The 27,499-nt window shown below is 32.2% G+C and overlaps 2 protein-coding genes across 5 annotated transcripts; one reads left to right on the top strand and one right to left on the bottom strand.

Moving 5' to 3' along the window:
* The first annotated feature begins 2,536 nt into the window (after positions 1–2,536).
* Positions 2,537–10,094, top strand: LOC134229598 (solute carrier family 25 member 32-like). 3 transcript variants are annotated; one of them, XR_009984209.1, is made up of 8 exons: positions 2,537–2,874; positions 3,962–4,127; positions 4,339–4,427; positions 5,722–5,888; positions 6,181–6,294; positions 6,677–6,822; positions 7,342–7,517; positions 7,576–7,985. XR_009984209.1 is itself a non-coding variant. In XM_062711347.1 (7 exons), exons 1-7 carry the CDS (start codon positions 2,700–2,702, stop codon positions 9,796–9,798), a joined length of 981 nt encoding a protein of 326 aa, XP_062567331.1. In that variant the 5' UTR covers positions 2,537–2,699; the 3' UTR covers positions 9,799–10,094. The 3 variants fall into 3 exon arrangements, 2 of the variants coding, with proteins under 2 accessions (XP_062567331.1, XP_062567332.1); XM_062711347.1 differs by lacking the exons at positions 7,342–7,517; positions 7,576–7,985 and adding an exon at positions 9,675–10,094; XM_062711348.1 differs by having other exon boundaries at positions 7,342–7,637.
* Positions 10,095–10,609: 515 nt separating this feature from the next.
* LOC134229600 (calmodulin-A-like) lies at positions 10,610–20,023 on the bottom strand. Of its 2 annotated transcripts, none has more exons than XM_062711349.1 (5): positions 19,871–20,023; positions 13,982–14,009; positions 11,846–11,989; positions 11,406–11,660; positions 10,610–10,981 (listed from the first exon to the last, which is right to left on the bottom strand). In XM_062711349.1, the coding sequence occupies exons 1-5, from the start codon at positions 19,889–19,891 to the stop codon at positions 10,950–10,952; spliced, it is 480 nt and encodes a 159-aa protein (XP_062567333.1). In that variant the 5' UTR covers positions 19,892–20,023; the 3' UTR covers positions 10,610–10,949. The 2 variants fall into 2 exon arrangements, with proteins under 2 accessions (XP_062567333.1, XP_062567334.1); XM_062711350.1 differs by lacking the exon at positions 19,871–20,023 and adding an exon at positions 15,435–15,711.
* Positions 20,024–27,499: the final 7,476 nt, after the last annotated feature.

Genomic DNA, 27,499 nt, shown 5'->3' with positions numbered 1-27,499 from the left:
ATATGTGTGAAATGGGTATGTAAAGTGAAAGATTTGAGGCAATACAAGTCACCACTAACCCCCCCCCTCCCCCCCCCACGAAATAGGTTTTTGACATGTGGGCGAGTTTAGGTTTTTTTTTTCTTTTTTTTTGCTTGTCAAGAAATTTCTGGGATTGGATTTTTTTTTTTGACTGGACCCGCCCTGGAAAAATTTTTTGGATCCGCGCCTGATACTTACATTTACATTCTTTAATTTTCTCTCTTCATTTTTGTTTATTTCGGTAATCTTTAATGTGAATTTAGCGCCCTTCAATACTGGTGTGCTTTATCTAGACGTAAGAACCGTTTGTGACGTTTGTGACGTCGTAAAGTTAAATAACGCAAACGAACATTGCGAGGGAAAAAAGTTACAAATTAATTTTAAATGCACATTTGTTGTATTTTTACGTTAATTCAACAGGGTTAAAAAAAAATTTATTGAATTGTGTCAAACAATGCATTTTGGTGTTCATAAAGTATTGAAAATGCATTTAGTTCCTCCTGTGTATTCTAACGCGCGGTGACAAGGTTTTGCGTGTGTTATAGAGATTTGAACGTCATGGATTTCTAATGGATTTGTTAAGAAAAGTACGCTGAATGTAAATATTAGATAATGATTAAGTCGGTAACTAGGACTAGATTGTGTAATGATTCTTTTATATAGTAATTATAATTCCTTGGTGGAGAATATTAAAGCCTTTATCAGAAAAAAAAACTCCCTTCCATTCCTATATAAAGAAATGACATTAATAGATAAACAGATACTATTTTTGAGTGGAGAACAATGAACCTCAATTATTAAAAGTCAAGTCCGAAGTAAAATTATACCTTGGGAAGAATAAACAAATATATGCAAGACATATTTTAAATTTCCTTCTTGTACATACACAAAGAAAAGGGCAGAAAATCTATTTCTGAATCAGGGACAATTTAATTTTCAAATAACTTTCCACTAATGTTTAAAGAATGAAGCTTATTTTGTGTTATACGATATAACATAACTTGGGGCAGTTCACGTTTTATAAACCGCGAAGCGATTTATTAAAAAAGCGTTAACTGTCTCAAGTTATGTAAAATGTATTTCGTATAACATAGGCTCCATGAAGCTGCATTACATTATTTAATTTTAGTGTAGACAATAAGACCCCCCGGCCCCTCTTATGGCCTCAAACTGAGCATATTTTAAAAGTATATTTACGTTTTTGATGTAACTCATTGTGACGAAGGCAAGTTATGTTATACGATATAAATTAAATCTTTTATCCAATCAAATGACGTGTTACGACTACTAAAATTAAATTATTACAAAATATGAATCAAAAAGTTACATTCAAGTAGCCAGAATATGGGATCTTTCTTTGGTATAGGAGGAACTTAGAGAGATCATGGGAGATCGTCAACATCTAAGCCTGGCATTCCTTTTTCTGAAATAAATGAAGCTTTGAATTTTCACTACATGTACTTTCATTTCGGACTTAGCAAATTTGTAGTTAAGTTTTCCTAAAAACTAACATTATAATTTTATACTAAACTTTTTACGATAAGATTTTTTAAATATTTCGTTGAATTGTTTAAAGAATATCTGATAAAAATTTATTTTTTATAACTTTTATTGATGATATCTCAGTGTAAACTTATAAAATTGATAAGACTGAATATAAGAGTTTGTCTTGATTCTAATTCTGTTCTGTTATATTTATTCATTGGAGCCATGACCAGGATTATTTGATTGTTTTCCAAAAATCAGATGTTATGAATTTTAAAATGAAAGAAAAATTAAGATACTAGTATTATTTTTTCATGAAGGGTACGTAGCACTGTGTCCGCACAGTACGTACATAGTACGTAGTACGTATAGTAAGCAAAGTAAATTTTTGCGTGGAAAAATTCTTTTTAATTTATTTTATATAAATCATGAGAAATATAATTTTAATAAGTCACCCAGCAGAATGTTACTAGCTGAGCTATTTCGTCCTTTTATGATAGAATTTATCAATTTTTTTTTCATTAATTTCCATAGAAATAGAAATTTTCATTTTAAAGCTAAGGTATATAATTTATCTCTATAGGATGCTTTCAACTGAAAGTTTTTATAGCAATAAAAATAAAGTTTGTATAGCTATCCGAGTCTTCAAGTTCTATGACAGTTTTCAATTTTTCCATAACTGCTATGCAAAAAAAAAACCAAAAAAAAAAACCAAACAAACAAACAACAACTACCTACCTACCTACCCACCTTGAAAATTGTGGGTCGGAGTACGTCAAACAAAAATATTTTTAATGATGGTCTTATTTAATTAACACAAGTCATTAATAAGATTTATACGAACATTAGATTAGTTAAACTGATTTTTTTAAGTGGAATCCTCCGTTTATTTCTTAAGTTCAAACCCACTGTACTATCGATGTTAAATGAAGAATTCTAACAAAAGAATGCGTTTGATTATCCATCCGGGTTTGAAGAAGATTACCGAGAAAGACCTGTATTTAGTATCTCCAAGAAAGGACAACTCCTTTGCCCACTCGACAAGATGGCTACCGAAGGTGTAAATAAGTGAGAGAAACGTGATGGGGAAGAAGATTTCTTCTATAGACAGTGTCCCATGGGTTCATTTTAAGGAAATTTTAAGTTATTTTAGTTGATATAAATTTTATGGTTGGTCTTGATATTGACGTGCTATGACGGGATCTCAGGTGAAGAAAGCCGGTGTGACCGATGTTGACGGCGTGACCCCTCCAGTCAAAGGAATATTGCGTCATGTAAAATGGGAGCATCTGGTAGCCGGTGTAAGCGGCGGAGCGGCATCTACACTTCTTCTTCACCCTTTAGACTTAGTCAAAATAAGATTTCAAGGTACATATATGTTAAAAGCACAGCCATATTTCCGAGATTCCTCATTTTAAATAGTGACATCTCCCCTACACAGGTACAATGAAGCGCATTGAAGTAGTAAAATTTTCCATTTGGACGAAACGTTCAGAGTGATGTTTTGAACGTCAATTATAACATAACGACACGCCCCATTTCTTTAGAAACGAGAAAGGAATATTCGTCGTAATGTTTTAGGACACTACACTTTCCGCCACAAGCAACATGAGTTACACTGAAATGAAGATTTTTAAATAAGAAAGAGCTATGTATAGAGTTCCCGTTTATGTAAAACACGCATTGCAACGAATTTGTACATAATTATGATTTATCATGTTTATTGTAGTTAGCATAGCACATCTGTCAGTCGAACACATGCTGACTCGGTGTTTATGTAGACTGTCAATTTGATTGGCTATTATACTTATAGAATACCTGTTCTGCAGGTATTCGATTGAATCATTTGACAGATTTTTCCTTTCTAAAGAAATGGGCGTGACTAAAGATAGCTCAAAACGTTCCATCCAAACAGAAAATTTTACCACTTCAATGCACCTCATTGTAACAATATAAGGTAAAGCAAGTGTTAGAGTCAGAGGAATGCTGAATTGGTAGGTTAACATTTTCAAATGCACAAGGTAGGGGAAAACAATATATTAAACAAAGCTGGGGTTCCCTGCTTCAAGACGTATTTCCAAGGTTATAATGTTTTTATTTTTTACAAAGAATTTTATTCATAAAGTAAGATTTTCCATATTTTTAATTCCTTTTTTACATTTTATGCCAGAGCCAGGGGTGCCCTTTTCATCTTTTCTCTCTGTCCCCCCCCCCCTTTGCCCCTCTCACGTTTGTCGTTGGTCAGATCTTAAGAGTTTTTCTTTCAGATTGTTAATTTGTACTTTACATTCAATATACAGAAGGGTTTTTTTTTTTCAAATGACAATATAAGCAGCTGATTAATAATTTGACACATTTAAGCAATAAGTGTCATTTAAAAACATTACCAATCTAAGAATTTACCAAATGCCGTTTAAACTTGCATCCAAATTTATGAAACAATTTTTTTTCGTAGTGAATGAAGGGGCAGCGACAGTAGGACATATAGACAGACCAGAGTACAGGGGGATTGTGGATGCCTTCAGAACGATACGGAAAACTAGTGGGTTCTCTGGACTGTACCAGGGAGTGAAACCCAATGTGCTGGGATCAGCTTCATCATGGGGATTCTACTTCATGTTGTAAGATATTATCTTAGTTCTGCCTTTGAAACAATGAAGATTTGTTTTGCTATTGTAATTTGTATACATTTTATATTTTTGTATTAAAATGATTTTTACAAATAAATTTATTTATCAGGTAAGACTTTCAATACTATTATTTTTTTTCAACTATTTTTATGCCTGGCATTTTTTTGAAAATATTTATTTCATTATATTGTATATATTCTAGTTATAACAGTATTAAGACCTTCATGCAAGATGGAGACACTAAAGTAGATTTAGGAGCTGGAAAACACACGTTAGCAGCTTCAGGAGCAGGTTAGTTCTCTTAGAAGTTAACAAGAATGTTTTATGTAAATGTCATGAGTATGATATGACTTACTAAGTCTTCAACTAGTAGTCAAGCAAAGAACAGACAACAAAATGCACCCAAAATTCACTTTTGGTGCAAAAGTCCATTTAAAAAAAATTAGACACATTGTGCTCAGATTGTGCCAGATAACTACAGATCCAGGGCACTTTGATATTGACATGTAACAATCTTTGATTTACATCAACACATTTGGGTGTTAATGTAATATACCCAACTAAAAGCATGGATTCCATAAGCATTCATTAATCATTAACACTATACGTTATGTAACATAGTGTTTTCCCTAAAAACAGGCTACCGGCCAACTTAACCTCTTCAGTTTACAAAAATGCCACTTTGAAATAAAAAAATCTAAATTGTAAGGTCAACAGAGATTTTGTTCATAAACCTCAGCCCCAAGCCTGTTACAACTGATCTTTAACCCTTTACTTTGAAATAAAGGGGAAAACACTGTAGATTAACTTGTAAGCTTGATATTTTTTTCACCTTTCAATGGTTCCAAACAGCTGTGAAAATAAAGTCACAAATTGCCAGTCAGAGTTTTGCCCCTTTATTTCAAAGTAACTGGGTAGAAAATTCATGCCATAGAGTCAATAGAGAGCCATTTAAAACCAATAAAAGTTTTGAAAAAGAATAAATTTAATTTAGATTAATTACATGTATTGTGTTCTTGTAACACTTTTTGGGAGTGCATGGGCCATATAAATTGTAAAAATTAGTGAATTTTGGGGATACAGATAAAGCTTTTTAAGTGTGCATTTCGTTTCTTAGATATTTTTCTTTATAAAAAAATTATTTATGTCTGGTCAACCTAAATAGATAAAACAAGATGTAAAACTAACTTCTTCAGGTCTAGATCAGTTTTAAGAAAGAGTATGGTAGGTAAAGAGAAACTTGCATAATCCTTAATCTGTTTTCCTATCCAATATGTGGTTTGTCTAAAGCTTGGTGACTACTGTCCAACCCATGATGAATTCTGGCTAATTACAAAAATGCTTTTAATGATATTAAGCTTCAATTTTTTGTAATATTCACTTGGTAGCTATGTTGCCAAAACTTGTTTGAGGGTGTCTGATGAATGGTGAACTCACCTTTGATATATTCTTTTGAGTTGAATCAAGATTCTGATAATATATTATTCTTTTGTATAGTACAATATTTCATGCAAATCAAGACCAATAAATCTATGAAAAATATAATTTATGTGTCAATAAATATGTATGTCTACCTGTGTTACAGGGTTAATGACTTTGATGCTGACGAACCCTCTCTGGGTTGTGAAAACAAGGTTGTGTCTTCAGTATGAAACTAATGTTTCCTCCATAAAGCCAGAAAAGTATTACTCAGGAATGATTGATGCCCTATACAAAATCTACAAGTATGAAGGTGTTCTTGGATTGTATAAGGTATGATAGTCTATAAGTTCTTGAAAATATCAGTGTTGAAAGAAAACAGGGCCAAAAGAAAATTTGTATTAATTTCATAATTTGTCCAAAGTGAGAAGATAAATCTTAGTTTGATAACATTGATAAAAGTTTGTGGATCACAGATTCTCTTATTAAATTTACTTGTGTGTAATGGACTTACAGTTTCTAACACCCAAAAAAAGTCAGAAAACACAGATTAAAAAGTTAAGAATTTGCATTTTTATTCTGCTGCTCTGTAACCAATACTAAATTAATATTATCATTTTTTTAGGGTTTTATACCAGGGATGTTTGGAATTTCTCATGGTGCTATACAGTTTGTGTGTTATGAAGAGATGAAAACCAAATATAACAATTTTAAACAGAGGCCAATAGATTACAGACTGGTGAGAAATTTTAGTTTTTTCCTGTACTTTTTTTAATTTATGAATGATTAAAGCTGTGTTGCAAAGGGAATACAGTTCTGCTTAGATTGATTTCTTATTCACTGCAACAGATCTACACATTTTTTCTTATTTTGACACAGCATGAAATGCTGTCATTTGATTTCTTTGAATTTTTTTTATATGTTTGGTCTTACTGAACAGACCTATAAAGAGAGATGACTAATACATGTATATAACGTGTAGTAAACCTCAATTTTGTGATTTTCTAAAGGCAGAATTTGCCCAACTTTAGAAATGAAATTCATGTTTCTGTGAGTAAGTGCAAATTCATCAGATGTGCAAGACAGTAATTAAAGTAATGAAATTTTTTGTTTTTCTGTAGAATTCAGCTGAGTACATAGCTTTTGCTGCACTCTCCAAGATTATAGCGGCCACTGTGACATATCCTTACCAGGTGGTTCGATCTCGGCTACAGGATCAGCATCGCAGTTACAGCGGTATCAGTGACGTCATCAGGCAAATTTACAGGTAAACTGATCTCTGTAGTAATATGCCATTTCTTTCAAAACAATTTCTATATTGAATAAAATGATTTTCTTTTTTCAACAAAATTATCAGACATTTAATAACTTTTTTAATACTGGGAAAAATGGACAGAAACAAGAAATGCTTTTGAAGCAATTTTATAAAGGGATTTTCTGATTATCAGTGACACCCACATTTGTTCTAATTTTTATTTTAGTTTTTGATTAATTGTTTTAATACTTCAATTAATCAACAATCATAATACATGTACATAAAGAAGTACATTAAAGACAGTTCATTTGGAAAGAAATCAGTTCCCCTTGAATTTTCATTTTTATTGTAATTTTTCAAAATAGTGAAAATGATTGTTTAATCGTTATTCTTGTACATGATAATGATGCACTAAACAACCTCAATACTGTACACACTTTTTAAGCATATTGATATTTTTTCTACCTTTTATTGAGCATTCATTGATGTATTTGTGTTTTCCTTTGCGAATGACATTTAATCCTTCTCTAGGTTTGAAGGAATGCGAGGATTTTTTAAAGGAATGATGGTGTATTTGTTTCATGTGACTCCCAATATCTGCATTGTGTTTCTTGTGTGGGAACAAGTGACCAGTTATAATAACCGAATGTGACTTAAAAGAAATGTAAAACACAGAGAGATTCCAGTTGTACCAGTAATAACCGAAGGTGACTTAAAGAAATGTAAAACACAGAGAGGTTCCAGTTGTAGCGGCAAAAATAGAAGGTGACTTAAAGGAATGTAAATCACAGAGAGGTTCCAGTGGAAAAAATATTCAGGAAGTTTCAAATACCTGGAATTAATTGGTCTGAAATTATACAATAGGGGAATCATTGTTGTTGAAGAGAAAGAAAAATAAGCATTATATTTTTGTGTGCAGAAATATGAAAAAATTCTCAGGGACTAGTTTAGATAGTTCATATGCTACTGCTAGTGGTATATTCCCACAATTACCAGCTATAAAAGTTTTATTTACAGTACTTGTTACTAATTTTAGAGGTGGTTTTATTGTGTGTTCAGAAGAGATTGAAAAGGTTCATGACCTTTGGATCAGCCATAATCCCAGAGTAAACGAAAACAGAAGCATAGCTTTGGAGAATCTCATTTAAAAATGTATTTATTTTAAAAATTTTATTTATTCATCTTATATGCACTACAATCAGACTGTATTATATTTTTTTTTTTTTTTGTAATATTAGTTTAAACTACTTACACATGTAAATGAAAATCTAAATCCAGATTAGTGGTAAGCATATAAAAAAATCACAATTATCATGATTATTATAAAAATGAATGTACTAATTACATGTGTATTTCTTACTGTATAATGTGTATCAAAGCCTATGATAGCATACAATGCTTACAGTTATACATGCTACTTTGTTTATATTATGTTTAATATTCAACCACTGATATACTGTAGATCTTTAATTTTTAGGAATACCTTATTTCACAAGATGGCCATTTTGTATTTATAAGCAAGGCATAATATTCATGATATTTTTATTACTGTTTTGTACAAGTCATTCAAATATATACAAGAAAGTTCTATATTTTCTCAAGCAGGCACAGTTTCAAATATTTACATAGAAATAATGCTCTTGCAAATAAAAAGTGATTTACAATATAAAAGTTGTTTCTTTATGTTGACAGAAATAGAAATCCAAACTAAATATCATTAAAAAAACATTTTTAAATGAATATTCAGGAATGGTAAGCGCCAAATTCGTGCAATCTGTACAAGTTGGTTTTCCCGTCAAAATTGTCTCCCATGTTAAAACACTTGCCATATCTCTAACTGCTTTATTTTCATTTTGTTTTCTCAATGATTTGTGTATCATTTTGTTTAGCATTTTAAGACAAGGAAATTTGAATAATTCTGATGATTCAGTGAAAAAATCATGGAAATAGAGCTAAAATTTACCTCACAATAAGGTTTTATTAAAATTGTTTTTTTCAATAAAATATATTGTATAAAAAATGCAATTATGACTCACTTATGGCCATATATTGTATTACCTTTGTGACAAGAGTTGTCCATCAAATAAACACATTGCATGTAAATCCAGCTGACATGCTTGTAAACACCATACTATTTTTTTTTGCAAGAGTTGCAAACAAATTAAAAACATGCCTTTGACAAATGTATTTTGTTTCAAAGATTTACAGTTGTATTGTGCCATAACCAAATTTTGGTCAGCCATGCATATCGACTTAAAACCCTTCAAAGAATTTTTTGAAAAAAAAAAGTATGTGTAGTGCTTTTTATATAACAATCATTTTATGTTTTTATTTTCATGAAGGAAACCATATTTAAGTTGTTGCAAAACTGATTGCCGATTTTTTATGGAAACTAATGCAAATGTTTTACATTTAAATCTGCAACTTGTAATACAATTATTAAATTGACTGTAAGAAGAAATATGGCATGATGCCTACTTCTACTCTAAGAATATTTTAAAAAAACATTTATTTCAGAAAAAATTTATGTTTTTTCATGATTTGCATATATTATTTTTATAATACCTGATAAACTGCTGTTATTAGTTTTATAATAACATTTTTACCTTTTTTTCCGTTTACCCTCAGGATACATGTATGTTGACAAGTGAGGGTACTTCACTGATTTTAAAATGTACAGCTTTGGTTAACATATGAATACATCTGTATACCAAATTATTTATCACATTACCATGATATGTGTTTTTGAGATTGTTATTGTTGCATTTGGAGGGTTGTGAGTTGTATGAAAGTTAAAATTTGTGTATATTCTTAACTGACAGGATTGCCTTAATTTTAAACATGTGGTTAATTGATATTTTCAGGTATGAAGGATTGTGGGCTTTTTACAAAGGACTTACCCCTAACCTGTTACGAGTCACACCTGCCTGTTGTATCACATTTGTAGTGTATGAAAATATCATTTCACTGAGTTTTCACAGAACTTAAAATTCTCAAACAAGTACAGTAAAAGTTATTTGTGTGATGTGAGAAAGATTGGAACAGTTGTTCTCAGATTTGAGTGACTTTTTTTTTAACATGATGATCGCAGGGTTTGTTTGACGTGTACATGTGTGTTTGCATTTAAATCTATGTCTCTATAATGAGTGTGGCAGATCTCAAATTGTTCGTCTTGTAGACAAATGTACTTTGTGTCAGCAGCCATTTTATATGGTATTGATATTTTTAAAGGTTATAGAGCTAACCTTGATGTTGAGAAATTGATTAAAATGAGTTTTATTAAACATTTTTTGTCTTCTTTGTCACCTAATTGATTCGTGTGATTCTGAGTTCAGTTTGTACTGGAGCTTCAGGCAATCATGTTGTAGGACAAAAATAACTTTTTACAAAAGTACCCCAGGTATTCTTAGTACAACTACATTATATAAGATTTAATATGACCTCATTTTTTGTAACTTAAAATTTTCAATTTCTGAAGATGAAAAAAAAAAATTAGTCCCCTTCATGTCGTATTCACAACAAATATCCGTTGTACCAAGATTTTAAGCCTAGATGAATGGTGTTGTTATTATTAGTTAATTGAATAAAAAAAAGACATGATGAAGAATCAATATATTTACAAAAGATAATATTTCCAACAAGCATCAATGTTATTAATGTCAGCCTGAGAGATAATCAATAACTAAAGCCTAGATTACTGAAATTGAATGTTCAGAGGATGCCATTTGATCATTTCTGTACCAGTATTTGAATAATAATTCTGTTCATCAAGTCAAGAAATGAATCACCTAGACACATATTGGATTTTAATATTTTATTAAGTCCATGTGGTATTCAGTACAAAATTAAATAACAAAATGTATATTGTTGCTGGTCAAAGTTTTTCTGTTGTATCCTTGGATAGTTACAAGGTACAAGTTCCACAAAGAAATAAATACAGACCTTACCGATTTTCAAAAAAATACGAGTTTACTGTATGTTATCCATGCCATTAACACTTTAGAGTAAGTTTGATACGTATGAAGGGTCAACCTAAGTGTTAGTAAAATCAAAATGATAAAGGCACTCTGATAACAAGTTTGTCCTTTCAACATAAAAAACAAAAGTAACAAATACTCCCACTTTATGGAATTTAGGATCTACATTGATTCTGTCCATATCTTCACAAATTCTGAAAAAAGAAGCATATAAATTATGAGTATTTTAGCATTATCTAAGTTTATTTGAATGGGAATTGGTTTATCAATGATGTTTTATTTTCTTTCAAAAGTATTCTTCTTGGTTCCGAAATATGAAAAGTCAGAAAACTTCATGAGAACCTTTGACTCGAGTATTAAAAAGATTTTTAACCCCATTTTCAGAGAGAAAGAGGGCTTAATTTTTTTTCTCCTTTCTAAACGGAAGCTTATTCGTGCACTCAGTATAAAATATTGACAGATTGTAAGCGTTCCGATGTCTCTCAAGAACTCCTCCGCCACTCCTATTACGACTTAGCCATCTGTCATTTTACTCATACCGATCGGCAATCCTCGGATGACTCTGCTACGCTAGGTACGAGCCATCCGAGGAGCTCCGAGTGTACCCAGACAACTCACCTTCATAGTTAATCTTCCCATCTCCGTCTACATCCGCTTCCCTCATCATGTCCTGAAGCTCCTTCTCCGTCAGTTTCTCGCCCAGATTTTGCATAGCGAATTTCAGTTCTTTGGCGTCTATTACGCCATTTCCGTCCCTATCAAAGATTTTAAATGCTGCTCGGATACTGGACTCTTGATCTGAGCCTGCCTGATTTTTCTCCAACTCCTTCTTCATGAAAGCCGAAAATTCTGCAAATTCTACCCTTCCATTGCCTGCGTGAAAATTATATGAATGGAAAATGACAGGCTGATAATATTTCATTAATTTCTTAAAGTATACGTTGTGTTAAAAAACTTTGAATAATTTAATGGCATGTAGAATAAAGAAATAAGTAGGTTGCTTGTGTATTAGAAGAGCGCTGAATGATAAACAGATTTATGACTGGTGTTTATTTTACCGTTTTTGTCCAGCACTTTCATGGCTTCCTTTACGTCCGCCTTCGTGACGTTTAACCCTAGAAACCTCATGGCTTTTCCAAGCTCCTCACTGGATATGTACTTGTCATTATTCTTATCGAATGTTTTGAAGAGGCTCTTTATTTCTGTAACAAGGAAGTAAAAGAATTCAATTTTTGAATTCACATGCAGCGCGTATTATCTGCATGATTGAAAACAGAGCTCTTGTCGTCTTTCTGTTAGCTACAGAACTGTAGCTCTCCGAAAAAATATATTGATAGACCATATTTTTTTTCCGGGGAGCTACAGTTCTGCAGCTATTTTTCTGTATACTAGTAACATCTAATTCATTACAAAATGGACATTTCTGTGTATTTCAGGCGATAAATTTCAGTGCAGGAAAAAAGTTTGGACTAAGTTGATTAATAGGTCGAATTTAAAATAGTTTTAAATACAGTGTACCACCTTTTTATTTAAAGATGTACTTATAATATGCTTGTTTGTTATTCAAATTGAATGACTATAACATTCAAAACGCAATTGTTAAATTTGTAACCTGCCTTTGCAATGTTTTAAAATAGATGTTTTTGCCGCCAGCTGTCACGACGATACGGAGATGGAAAGGGGGTGGGGGGACCAAGGGGAAGTCCGGCCAATATGTGTTACATATGAGTACGCATTTCACAATTGTTGGAAGTTGCTGGATTATGTATGCCAGATTTGTTAAAGAACACGAAGCTGATATGCTTAGAATGAACTTAACTTAAATCGACTTTTATACGAATGAGGAATAATATAGTATGCATTGTCTGCCTTACTCTCAACGATTTAAAACAAGTAAATAAATTTCCTGTCTTAACTTGCCGATCAGGCAAAAAGTTTTTAAAAAAAAATAAATCCCTCACTAATATTGACACAAAGGATAGTCCATACAATTATTTAACTGACTTCAAAGAAAAAGAAATCCCACGTATCTCAGCAAGCTCACGTAACGAGCAAAGCAAAAACAAGAAAAAATCCAAACTTTATTTTTTTATTTATTTTTTCTCTCAACATTGACCTTGTATGTATCTTCACTATAAATAATACCATTGATATATGTCCAACTCCAATAGTTTGTTGTTTTTTTTTTGTTTTTGTTTTTAATTCAAACATTTTATAAGAATATATTAAATTTGTGATGGTGTTGATGGGGGGGGGGGGGTGTAATCTGAACACGTATCAATAAGAAAAGAAAACCACGACAAATGACGTCTTTTGTTGTGAGAACAGAACACCAGGTGTTAAAGTTTGTTTAAAAAGCTTTCTAGAGTTAGTATTAATGCTATAATACTTTGTTGCCGGACGGTGTAAAATCTTTAATTCCTATTTACCTGATTAATTGACTTGTCAAACTCTTATTGATGATTGCGTGAATTATAATAACTTGATTCGTCACTTTCCATTGATCGGTACTATTGTATTGTTGTCAAAAACAACTTCTTAAGACGATATCCAATATCAAGGTCCTTTGATGTAAGCATTTGATATATCTCGGAATTACAATTAACTCGAGTCGGATTTAAAAAAAAAAAAGTGCTACATGTATTTCGAGTACATGTTTTCGGCTACTGAAGTCTTTGTAAGTTTACCTATCCATGAAGGGGATTATTTTTGTTTATTTCGGGAAACAAAGGTGAATAAAAAAGATTCGTGTTTGACAAAACAAGTACATATATATATATATAAAAAGATAACATTTAAATTCAATGTTAGCATTCAATTTGTAGTAGGTGAGAGAAAGTCACTCTTGAGAAAACCAGTTCCTATTTTTATTTGATATAAATCTGAAAATCTTTGTATTTTACTCAAACAATCATGTTTTAATTAAATGTATACAAACGAAGGATCATTTTCAATCGATTTATCAACAAAGGAAAACACCTTAGAATTTATTGGCTTTATAAGGAAATTTGACCTGGGTTAAGTTAATATTGTTACTTTTCTCATTGCCTAATTAACAATCTTTTAAATGTTCAATGAGTACTTATTGACGACTGAAAATTGTTAACCGGAGAGAAATAACTATCAATTTTCACCTAATTTAGGTTTTAATGAAGTTTAATCTGCATAAGTTTGTTGTATGGTCGAGAACTTACCAGCTTCCAAGTTCCTGTCTACCTTTTTCTACAAAACAAGAAAAACAAAACTTCAAGTAATACGCTAAAAAGTTAATTTAAAAACAGAAATGCAAGGATTTTTATTGAAGAATTTATACAATGTAGAATAAAATATTTTATTATATGATTGAATAATTTCCAACTCTCTGATTGGCTGAGATCCAACTATATTAGAAAAATACTACGTTGTATTGACCTGCACGTGACGTTCCAAGTCAATACAAGGATTTATTTCCTCTACATTGATCTAAAAATAGATTGGGAAATTCCAAATTGATACAAAGTGTTTTGGAAAGCTATTTATATGACTATGATTTTTGATTTGATCATGTCAGCAAAACACAAGCAAATATATATTTTAGTGTGAGGGTGGTAACAGGGGATGCAGGGTCCCCCCTCCAACACTTTTACTGAACAACAATTTTTTTTTACTTTTTGACAGTCAGTTTTCCCTGATAATACTCCTTCCTTTCAAAATCTATCCTATAAAAAAGACTGACATTATATATTTTTTTCATGGCAACTAAAATTGATAAAAAAACATTTAAAATTGATACGACCGGTAAGGTTTATTCACATTTTAATCCTGCTTCTCTCTTGTATATGGCTAGGACTTAATTAAATGCAAACAAGTAATGAGCTGTATCATTTTATCTGAATCATATAATAAAACAATTATTGCTGTTTTTTTTGGTCAATACAATGATTTAGCCATCTTCGAAGTACAATATTCACCTCGCCCTTCGGGCTCGGTGAATATTGTACTCCTCAGATGGCTAAATCATTGTATTGACCTCAAAAACAGCAATAATTGTATACTATTATCTACTTTGGAATACTAGTATATTTATAATGAATAAATCATAAAACTGCATATCCCTTTAAAGGTTTGCGTGTTTCTTGTGTGGATTTGAAACTGATGTGTTTTGCTTATCTTGTCACACGTCTCTTGTAAATCAATGTATATAAAATTTCGTAAACTCCATTGAGTGTTTACCATTCCGGCGCTTTGTACCTATTAAATTTCTGTGTCAATATTTAACCCACAATTTAAAATAAATTATGGCGAAAGCTATCCGTGAATAAATCGAGAAACCGTTGTTCATCTTATATGTGGTGGTGTTTGTCATTTCAAAATTTAAAATTAAATCTGATTTCAATTAAAGCTCGAAAAATCGTTTATAAGAAAAACAAATGGATTTATAACTTGTTCATCTAAACCAAATTTTGCAAGTATTTAACTAATGAATGGAGAGATTGATAGGGGTTTAGTTAAGATCTGCCACAATCGCCCAGTGGTCATTAGGCCTATAGTATTTTCTTCATTTTCAGTTGACAAGACCAAGCAGATTCCTTCACATCTTTACATATTATCAAATTTAAAAAAAAAATAAATAAAATTTTGACAAAATTCAGGACATATAACCATTACCTTAGAGGACATATTTCAATAAAATCCAATAATCACCCTCTTTGAATTTATAATCACATTCAGTAACAAACTGTCTGCTGCAACAGCTTTGGGACAAGCAGACTATAGAGTGCGTTTACATTTTCCGCAGACGACAAGGAAATAGTGCAAACTTATGTTGGTTTCTAACGCCAACTACAACTTGGACAATGGTCGACCTGAGTCTGATTTTAAAGGGACAGAATGACAGTTCTGTTCACAAAGCCCAATGAGGTGGAAGGACTGTTTTCTCTTTCCCTAAATCGATCTGCGTCGATCAACACAAAAGATTTAATGGATCTCAGATGGGAGGCATTCTTATCGTATATGTAAAATTAAGCCATGACGTTTTACTGAAGTGGTGTTTTGTATTTGATTATGAAATCATGAGCGTATGGCATGTTTGTTACATGTTGGTATTATAATAACTCATCGAAATCAATGCAACATTCTGCGATTCAATAACATTCAATAGTAGGGAATATCTATAATAATGCATTTCCACCAGTAACTGATCAATAAATCAAATTTTGAAAACGAATATTTCAATTTGAATGATACACATATAGTGGCAGTAAGAATGACTGAATTTAAACTGGAAATTGATTCGAATCCGATACAAGTGCAGATTATATCTTTTGACTTCATGGAAGGTTTTAAATAAGGGTCGATCAGATACCCAGAAGTATGATAAACCAAAGTAAAAACACACTTTAAAATCTTAGCTGGGGTCACCAAGAAAACACCTGACCCCCAAAATTTTAATGCATGCAGATCCTTTCTTGGGGAACAGAGAGTGTAAATCCACTAATAAAGTGTAAGCCTTATCTATTTATCTTGAAACATTCCGATATAGTATATAGTTTGTGTTTATTTGACAGATTTTTTTAAGACTTGGTTTAAATACGAATTTATTGACGAAACAAAGTTTTGTCTATCTAAATTCAAGCAAGTCCAGCATAACTATCCCCCCCCCAATTTTATCACAAACGGATTCTCGGTTTTGGTCTCCCACTTTAAGCGTCATAAAGTATTCATGACATTGTATGATGTAACTGTCTTGTTTATGTGTTCTTTTCTGACTGGCCATCATTCATTGAATTAACAAAATTTAATGCAAAGATTATTGTTCCTCAAAACTGCATCAACTTCAAGATCAAGATTTGTTGGTTGTTCAAATTCCCATTGAGACTGTTCTCACTCCTAATGCAGGGGCGTAGCAACCGGGGTGGCCAGGGGTGGCCTGCCCCCCCCCCCCACTTTTTTTCCCAACCTTACTTATACTATAGGAAATGTTAATTGAAAGCCTGGTTGGCCCCCCCACTTTTAGTGATGTACTGAAAATGTAGTATTAGAATTGGTACTAAAAGTAGTTGACAGTGAGGAAAAGTTTACCTACCCCCCCCCCCTTTTGCTTGTCAACTTTTTCAGGTAAGTAAAAAAAATTTTTCTCTGGCTGCCCCCCCCCCCCCCCCAACTTTCAAAAACGATGCTACGCCACTGTAATGTGCCACCACCACTTAATTAATTACCGATGGAGGACTGCTAATTTAGAGTAGACCTACTATTATAGTAGGTCTACTCAGCTTTTATGACTTCTGAGTATTCGCAGTTAGAACTCGGTATATATACAGTCTCATCCAAAGGACTGGGGTGGGTCTCCGCGTTCTGCAGTGGGATTTCGTCGATCCCTAGATGTTTGGATATTTTTTGTGTGAACCATGAGCAAACATTATTAAGCTATCGTTTTGACCAGTATTAAGAATCTGTAAATCAGTTACTGAACTTGTTATTGCACTTGCATACATTGACCCGCGTCCATTTTTGGTACAGATAGGGGCTTAACCAGGAATTTGAATCTTAAACCTTCAGATAAATCTGTAACTCAATATTTATATATCAGGTTAAGATAATTTATCTTAGATATTAGTTGTACAAAATGTACAGTACCAGACATTCCAAACTAGACCAGATGAACAAAATTTCCATTATTGAAATTTAAATGCACGTAATAACAATGAGAGGACCCACATGTATCACTTTTTACAAATTAATTATATACTGTAACCTACTGTTACATTTTTTAAGTTCAATTATACGAAGTCGATCCAATAGTTTGTGGAATTTCTTAATATTTTATTTATTTATTTATTAATGGAAGTGATTGAAAATTTTTCAATCATCCATTGAAATTTATCGCCATCTTTTTTAGGCATTTCTCAGTTGTATGAAGACCTTTCCATTGATTTTATCATTATTCATAATTATAATTAAAATATCTTCTTTTTTCGAATTTTATCTTTGAAGATAAGAATAAAAGATTGATTGCCAGGATTCTGACTAATCAATTTAATTTTCAAAAAATCCCAATTTTAAGAAGTTAGAGATATTTTTCTTAATTCTTACAATTGACAAAGAAATTATAAACTTGATTTAAAAATCTTGTAGAGACATTTATTATGGAACAACAGTGTTTGAAAATATTAATGTTTTACATCAAAATTTGCTTTTGTATAATTTATTGCATAAATCAGATCTAGTACATATTTTGAAACAATCAATGTCTTGAATGCTTTTCTAAACTTTAAGAAAATTATAACGACTGAGATCGGGTCCTTCAAATGATATTTAAAAAAAAAACTTGGAGAGACCTGTATATTCTTATGGGGAAGATTTGTAGGGTATAGTTGTGCATGCATATTATGTGGGAAAAGAAACAGTTTTATATACATGTATTGTGTAGAATATACAGGTATTTTTCCGTGGTTGGTAAAAATTCTTTGTCCTTCTTAAGGTTTGAGGAATTTAAATTATTTGTACTTACATTTATTTACACGACAGAATATAGATTTGCTGGTAAGTCGTAAAAGAAACGTAGGTTGTTATTTGTCAAGAGTACCTTTACTTGGTCAGTTGACATTGTCAAGAGCAATTTGGAATTAAAATGGTAAAGTCGAATATTTTTACACATATGAAACGTGTGAATCACTTGTATAAGAAAGACATTAATACAGATTTATTGCCTTGGAAAGGACGTGGTCCTATATAGAGTTGGTACTTGAACTAAGGCACCGTCGATTTTGCCTTTTCCTATTCAATAGTCAGACATGAAAACGTACGTAGCTGCTACATTATTGCAGCTAGTGCCAAAAACGAAAAGAGTAATGAAACGAATTCAACATTTACGGAAGCCACGTCTACATGTATAAATCAAGGCAGTATTCGACATCAATCTCGATGCAAGTTAAATCACTTCCATTTGCACAAAGAACCCCCCCCCCCCCACACAGGCGCATTACTATAGTATACCCATCGAACTATTTGCAAAGGGGTACATGTATTTTGATAAGGCAACAAGCCAGAAATGGTAGAAGGAAGAAATTCGCGGTTTGTACAAAAAATGTAGTAGAAATACGATGAGTATGTATGATATATTAGACCTAATTGAGATATGTTTTTAATTAAGATATGTTTTTACTAAAGGTGACGTGTGATGTTGGGAAAACTAATCTTTGCAATAACAGATATTATTTCTGGGAGTGTCTATCAAAGTGTGTTTGTTAGATCACATTCAATAAGTCTCTTTTATTTAAAACTCTGTGCGCGTGTGCATTATTCTACTGCCAAAACTGAACAATGAGTTGTTTTGTCCTGATGAATTAGCTGTCGACCTAGAGTTTCATCAACAAAATGTCTGCGAGCCTATCTCTCCCATAAATCAACTTATCTTGAAAACAATATTATTATCTAAGTCAATCATTAATATTAAATACGAAGTCAACTTATTTTTTAAATTTCAAAAACATTTATCTACGTCTTACTAATGTTACAATTCATTAGAATGTCCATCTACTGGTAAATGGGTCATGCATAGTATGAAAGTATACCTACAAGATTTTCTACATCGCTCTATTATAAGTCACAAAACAATAGCGATGCAATTGAGTCAATACTTCAGACTATCAGAATACAACTTTAAATGATCAAGTTGCATTCAATTCTGTTAAATATTTGAACTTTAATTGTAAAGTCAGATATTTGAACTGGAAGGCGTTCTTTAAAGAAAAATGGCCATGAGAATATATTTAAGCAATGTTTCTAATGATTGCATATTTGATCAAGTTTCTGGATAGAACCAAGAGCAACATTTAGACTGGAAACAGTAGCTGAGAACATTTTAAAGTATGCAACAATTATAAGGTCAGTCTGCTGATTTGTTGTACGAGATCTATAAATTTCATAATTTCTCACCTAGGATAATCAATCCAACCTCCGAATACCATTATGATAATATAATTTATAACGTTTTTTACACGTTGAACCTCTCATTCAGAAATACTTTTATTTACAACGGCTACATGTATATGGGTTGGATGTAAGTTTTATAGGCAATATAGATTAGAATAAAACATACTAACCTTCCCTTTACCACTTGACATTTTGAACAGTAAAAACCAACAAAATATGTGTCAGCTATCCCAGTCAGCTACGATTATATCCCTTGTTTATATCATGACTGGGGAGGAATAAAATAGGTTACATCCGCATATAGGAAAAATATGCGTTTGGAATCCGTCGTCTTCCAGTCACTGGGAATACTTGTACATGGCATGAGTAAGAAAAATCAATGCATTAGCACCAATCAAATAATATCAAAGATAGAGCTTACAAATCATGCTGAAGAAATTTTTTTAAAGAAAAATTGAAATTATATTGAAACTTGTCCAAAAAATGAATTTGTGCTTAATCTAATCAATGCAATATTTACCGATAGAGAATGATTAGATATTTAAGCAAAAAAAAAAAAAGAAAGAAAAAATAATAATAATAATAATAATAATAATTCATGTCGAAACAGAAATGAAATTTTCAAGCGATATGCTGACAAAATTAGAATATGATAAAATATAAAATCTCGTCAATTTTCACAAGAAAGTTACATCTTCTATTTGATAGTCATACTGTACAAGTCTAAGCCAAAGGAGTATATGTACTTTAAAAATTGACTTTCAAATAAACATTGTTTATAATGCGAGCATTAATTATTATGGTGGTATACATGTACAAACTAATTTACTGAGGTGCTTAAATACTTTTTCCATGACTTATGTGAAGTCGCGCACCGTCTAAAGGTCTTGGAGTTAGTCCCAGTGTTCATTAAAATGCGTTAAATAAATATTATCATTTAGATCAATTCGTTCTAGTCATTGATTTTAGCCCCTAGATACCATGATAAAATACACGACCAATGTTTAATTAGGAACTATGAATCAATGCTCATTTATAATCATCAGGTTTATTTTTGACGTAATTCTTTGAGGCTGTATTTTAAATAAAAATTAAATGCGAGAAAGAGAGGGGCACTGAACAAAATGATGGTTTTGCTGCTACTGATACTTATCGAGTGTGTTTAATTTTAATTTTACTCTTGAGTTCAGGAATCAATTTTTAAAAAAAAAATAGTTTTTAAAAAGGTGATCATAGAAGCGGTGCTTTTGTGAGAACATTTTCCGTACTTCGAGTTAGCTGCAATAATGTAGCCCTCGACCTCCGATTTCTTTATTTTTTTTTGGGGGGGGGGATATCCAGAAAATACCAGATTAAAAAAATCGGAGGGGCTACATTATTGCAGCTATTCGAAAGTAGACTCTAATTTGTGGCGAATTAATTTTTTTAGAACTATAGATATAATTAGCTCAAGGTAGAGCAGTAATGACAAGTTAGAAAAAAATAATGTCCTTTGTTCTTTCCTTTGATTTCTTTACCTTAGACCACAAAGGAAAGAAAATAAAAGGAAAATCTTAGCTAGTGTCCTGAGAACGGATGCTGATAGAAACTCTCTGCCAGTCAATCAATATCTTGATTTTTTTCGTCTTTACTTCCACTCTGACTTTATTTACGTAAAGTTAATCATATTCCTTATAACAAAATCTCCAATGCATGAATAATTGACATCAGATTCCATTCCTCATTTTAAAAATCCCTCGTTTTAATATATCGATTCGTTTGATACACGTTTTTTTTCATTATTGATCAATGTCATGTTAAAAAATAAAAATAGTAATGAAAAACAAGTAGTCCAGTCAATGAACGACAGAATTTGCAAAACCTAAAACAAATTGCAAAAGAATGTTTAACACTATATTTACTTAATATATTAAGTAATTATTGCAGGGAAAAAAGTCGCAATTTGTATATCAAGAGGAAAGTGATTTTTATGGATCTTAAAATATAACATATGATGTCACCGATGGCGAGAAAATGGCACATAAATGATGGACATATATAAAAGTTGTGCTCTTTGAAACTGATCTAATGTGATGAAACAAAACTTGGTGTAGTTTACAAGCTTACAGACTTTAAGTAAAATTCAATACAACTTTATTTTTATTCAAATCTAGACAATTTCGAATATTGATATGACCTTTTTACACTCCATAAACAAAGTATCGTGTTTTAAAGTTCAACAGTTTATACACCGTTTTTACAATATAATACGATACAGATATAGGCCTGAATGGTGCTGTAAAAATTTGTAGATCTTTCAATTTAAGATAAAAGTACTACCATCATTATCATCATAATTATAAAATAGTAAATGACATTATATACTAGGTGTCTAAATACAGCGAAATTTAAAGGTTTTACGTAGTACAGAATGAATTATTTGTAATCGGAGTGAAAATGTAAATAAGAAATTCAATATTCTACCAATTAGTATCTGTTTGGGTTTTATAAACCTATAAATTAGTGGATATATAAAGAAACAGTTATTATTTCCATCGGGGGGGGGGGATTTTATTTACTGTATATTCAGTGCTTTTAATTATTTTTGCGATCAGTTTGAATCTATATGCCATTTCTAAATCATCTTCATAAAAAGTCATGAAAGGGATTATGCAGAAGAGTATATTTCCCTCCTTGTATCAAGCTTTGATTTGGACTGATGCTTTTTGATGCTTTTTATTGTCTGAAAACAGGCAAATGCAAGCATTCGAAAGAAAAATGTTCTGAAAGTGTAGAGCGCCCCTCCCTTTGGAATAGAAATAGAATTAAAGGTGTTTGTGTTATGCTTTTATTTATTTGTTTGGTGGTGGTGTTTTGTTTATTTTGTTTATTTTTTATTTATCTATTTTTATTTTTTATTTTTTGCTTTTCAACTCTTTTTTTAAGCCCCACCCCCCTTTGAAAAACATTGCCAGGCTTGAAGGGCCTGTTGTGTGAATCTATGCAATAGCATTTCGAGGCACTGTAGCACGTCCCCCTTTTTAAAAATTGCTGGATCTGTCCATGCAACCGCTTAATATAGCCAATATTTAAAATTTTATAATAACCAAAGTAAAGTAGTTAAAGAAGTGAAATCTGGAGATTGTATAAAACTTTCTATACTTTTAATTCTTTATCTTATGCACAACTCGAAATCTCTTTCATATCTGAATTATCGCAAGCATAGGCAACTTTTCACTTTGAGCACTTGGAAAATAATGCACAAAACAAAGTCCAGATTTGAGTGAACAGAATATTAATGCAATGACAGAAACTAATGGTGAACATTGGATATCCAAGGTTAGTATACAATTATCATTGAGGAAGTTAGCAAGATTCAAGTTCCCCATGGCCAGGACTATTTCCCAAGGCTCAGGGCCGAGGGAAATAGTCCTGGTCGATGGGAACTGGAATCTTGCTAACTCCCTCATTGATATACGTTTTAACAGTATAGGCCTATTAACTTTCAGATTCAATTATCGCCAAACTTTCTAAATCCTTCACTACCAAAACTCCGTCACTTTCGGGAAACTACGCGCTGTTTCACAGTTTGTAAACGAATCTGCATGAAAGCAGCCCCAAACTTCGGAATGTTTAGAACCCTTCATAACAGTGTTAAAACTATCAAAATTTGGAAATTCAACTTGATGTTCCATATATAAAATCCTTTCTCACCAAGCCCCAAGCCCTGGACTATCTCGCCTTCGTCTTTGGTACAAACCTGCAGTTTAAATGTCAAGATGTGTATATTAATCCATTCCAGCATACTGTTCCATGATGTCCATTCACTAGCCATATCAGAAATATTTTTTTTCTTTATTTATACAACATATTAGATGATTTTTAATTTTAATTTTAATGTACATTTGTACGTAGTTATAAATCTCCAAGTTAAGTGATGAATTGTTATATATATCGTTTCTGGGAGGTCTCGAGCTGGTCAACGTCTAATCATCAGATGAAAATAAATTTTAATAAGAATTTATTCATACAAGTTCAAAATTTGTGTGTAGTGCCACTGTCTATCATACATGTAGTCAGTCCACTAAAAATGTTGAAAATGCCCACTAAAGGCATCGATATCTGTACATTTTTTAAATTCTTTTTTCTGTATTTTTAGAATAATATTTTTATTTCTATGACACGTATATAAATATGTTGGGGTCTGTTAATTTATTGAGGTTCTTTATGTATTGTAATATTGAATTTGTATGATTATGAAATCTCCGAAAGGGGGAAATAAGAACCCTAGTGACGGAGTTAGCGTACGTTGGAGGAAATGACACTGGCTTGATACACGTTCTATTAAGTGGTGTTCTATAAGCCAAGTCACTGTAACTTTTTGTTAATATCACTAAAACAACGTTCAAGTTTGTGTAAAAACAAAAAGAAGAAATTTAAAAAATAATTTGATGAGAAACGCAGGACGTTTTCCGCTTATTGGGACGGAGTTTGGGTACTCCGGGATAACGTGACTGTACTGATCTGTCGTACTTTTTTTTTTTTTTTTTTTGGACAGAGTCAAGGTAAACACATCGATAAAAACGTAAATAATCAGCGACATATAAACAAAATACCTTTCCAAAGCTTTGGTTTTCTTTGTAAAACCATAATTCTAATTAATATGTTGAATATGAGTACACGCTGTACATATTATATTTTTATCAATTTTTAAAAGATGCATTAGGCCTATGGGAGATATGCGTCTGCTATGAAGGCATTGAAAGAGAATGAATATTGTTCTCTCTCTAATACTTTTAATAGTTGCGTGCCGAAATAAAGTAGATAGGAATGATATCTTTTAAAAATCTATTGAATTAAGATAGAATATTAGCAGATAATCTCCCGTCGTTATGTTAGTTGTTATCATGACGTCATATTCCGTATTGCATATGGAGGGCACATTACGCTATAATGAATTTCGTTTAACAAAAATTTAGATATTTCGCAGAAAATTATTATACAGTGACTAATCAATGGCGAATTTTTAGAGATTAATAACAGTACATAAATGAAACTTTCTATGCATTTATTTCTTCTTTTGCAATTTGTTTCGGGTCCTGTCGTTCATTGACTGGACTAAAGAGGCCCCAGGACCTGAAGGCAACATAGCACTGTAAACTGTAAAGGATCCATGGAAGTATAGCACTATAAACAAATAAACTGAAAGATAAAGAAATATTACCCAAACACAAATGCAAAAGAAATAGGACGTTCTGTGATCAACATGTAGTCTAGGACTCAACAACAACTTATAAAATAGATCCTTTTAATACTTGCCGGTACTTGACAGTGCTTTTAATAGTACGTATGTTCTCTGTGTCACTATCACCAGACTAAACAACTTGACATAACAGTAGTTAAGCGTATAAACCATTACTTACAGGTCTACCTAACAATCTCTACAAAGTACTTTTTTAAATATATATCACAATAAAAAAAATCTTTTTTTTTAATTCTATTGACTTATCAGTTATATATTTTTTTTTTACAGTGAATAAATATTATATAGTTAGTCGCCTGCATGGCGCAGTGGTGCGTCTGCTCTAGAGTCGCGAAGTAAGGAGTCAATCCTTACGTAGCGGGTTCGAATCCCACAGTGGGACGTGGAGACCAGTCCTTCGGATGAGACCGTATAAACCGAGGTCCCGTGTCGCAGTAGGTGCTGGCACAAAAAAGATCCCTCCCTGGTCAATGGCCCTGAGTGCCGAGTATAGGACAAATTTTGCAGTTTTCCATTGGCAAGTGGAGGCTTCTCCATACGAGTGAAAAATTCTCGAGAGGGACGTTAAACAATATACAATCAATCGATCAATATTATCAGTTGATATACGGTATATGGTAAATACCCGGTAAACCATTTTCTCATTACAACTTTTTACATGGATTGCCTCAAAGATGATCTGCAAAGTATAAATTTTCACAAAAAATAAAAAAATAATGCAGTCCTAGAGCCAAGGCCAACGAAAGAGAGGAAGGCCCAAAGTTACTTGGCAGCGGACAGTGGAAGCCGAATTTAAAGAACTAAACAAAAGCGTGGGCACTCTCCAAAAGCTAGTCAGTGACAGACAAGGACGGAGAACCCTCTTTACTGCCTTATACGTCAAAGGTGTCACGGGCAGTAAGTAACTAAGAGCCAAGGGCAATAAAATTAACAATTTTGGAAAAGGTACCCTTGTCCGTCATAACCAAGCACCAAGTTTTTTTTCCCAGATGCAAGGCGGAGGCTTTTCCTAAAATGTAATATGTATTTCATTATATAATTTAAAATAGAGCCCCACCAGAAAACCATAATCCCTGACCCAGGGCCAATTTCACAATTTCAAGGGGCACTTTTGCCTATCATGACCATGAATTTGTGTCTGCTCAATAGGAATATATTTGGTAAAATTTTGTAAAAGTGGATTAAATTCATGGGTCCAGAGGTCAAATATGTTGATTCACAATGAAGGAAAGGTAAGTTCATTTATCACCACACAAACAGTCCGGTACCGAGTACACCTTTCCGTAGACAACGAGAAGAATTTTGGATCAGAAAACTCGACACCAGAATATAGGCTCGGATCTGTGATTATGGATATTGCAAATCATAGGTTTTTAAACCCGCACGTTTTACTGAAGAAAATGCAGCTAAAACAATCCGTCTTTTCCTTAAACTTCAATATGCCAATAAAGGAATTGAAGCGGTTAATATAAATAATATTCTTCATCACAAAAGGGTCCAGTCTTGTATTCCACCATATTTCAAGTTAAAGACTACATCTTGTATTTCCTACAAATATACATCGACCATTGCCTCCAAACTTTTCAATTACAAAGAAACGTTACATGGCCTGGATATCGAGTATCTGAAACATAATCCTTCATCGTGTTCATGTTCTTCTTCGCCCTATAACTATAGTCCTGCTAGACACGTTATTACAGGTGACGTAAATATACTAAAAGTTAATAATGAAGACCTTAGATCACTTATTTTAAAGGTCCTAAATATAGGGAACCCCGATCCTTCAACTGGCGTCGGATTTTTATAAATATTATGGATTCTGTTGAAGATTACGCCAGACGATGGGCCAAACATGGAAAAGAAGACGTTGACACTTTGTCAGAATGGATTAAATGTATCAGGTCCATGTTAAAATCTCGTATTAAAGGATTGAGGGGCAATATAAAAACCATCTATCCTTCTGTATTCAATAATCCAGAAGTGAGAAAAGAATTTGATAGATTACATGATCAGTACGTATTGGTCCCTGCTGACAGAGCATGTAACAACATTGTCTTCGTTTGTAAGGCTCATTATATAAATTGTATTTTAGAAGAACTAGGATTTAATTCTGCAAGTGGTAATCTAGCTTATACTCAGAGTTCCCTTTCTAAGGAAGAAATTCTTCAAAATCATATGTCAGTTTTGAATATTTTTAATATCCCAAAGAACCAAAATGATTTTGAACTACTATATATATTGGATTCTGAAACTTCAAAAGAATCCTTACAAACAAAGCGGGTTCCAGAACTTCCAGTAAATGTTCAACCAAGCCTCTTTCTTTACTCCTCACTAAGATATTGACAGTAATGAAGGAAAAACTTCAAGAGTACTGTGCAACGATATATTCAAGAAGTGGTGTGAATCAGAAGTGGATACTCAAAAATTCTAAAGAACTTTTGGACAATTTGAAATCACAAATTTTTACCAAAATCAACAGCTTAGAAACTTACAACTTTTGAACTTTATACACAACCATTCCCCTCGATAAGTTCAAGTCCAGGCTTTTTTATATCAT

Source organism: Saccostrea cucullata, unplaced genomic scaffold (genome assembly GCF_032062105.1).
Source record: "Saccostrea cucullata isolate Sc308-1 unplaced genomic scaffold, CSIRO_AGI_Scuc_v1 ctg91, whole genome shotgun sequence".
NCBI classification, from domain to species: domain Eukaryota; kingdom Metazoa; phylum Mollusca; class Bivalvia; order Ostreida; family Ostreidae; genus Saccostrea; species Saccostrea cuccullata.
This window is presented reverse-complemented; position numbering and strand designations above follow the sequence as displayed.

Excerpts from the sequence above, each read along its gene's own strand:
- LOC134229598 (XM_062711347.1), top strand. The coding sequence starts at position 2,700 with ATGACGGGATCTCAGGTGAAGAAAGCCGGTGTGACCGATGTTGACGGC. Across the intron at positions 4,428-5,721 it reads GTTAGCAGCTTCAGGAGCAG|GGTTAATGACTTTGATGCTG; the intron begins GTTAGTTCTCTT and ends CCTGTGTTACAG. Across the intron at positions 5,889-6,180 it reads GTGTTCTTGGATTGTATAAG|GGTTTTATACCAGGGATGTT; the intron begins GTATGATAGTCT and ends TCATTTTTTTAG.
- LOC134229600 (XM_062711349.1), bottom strand. The coding sequence starts at position 19,891 with ATGTCAAGTGGTAAAGGGAAG. Across the intron at positions 11,990-13,981 it reads AGACAGGAACTTGGAAGCTG|AAATAAAGAGCCTCTTCAAA; the intron begins GTAAGTTCTCGA and ends TCCTTGTTACAG. Across the intron at positions 10,982-11,405 it reads TGGGAAGATTAACTATGAAG|AATTTGTGAAGATATGGACA; the intron begins GTGAGTTGTCTG and ends TTCTTTTTTCAG.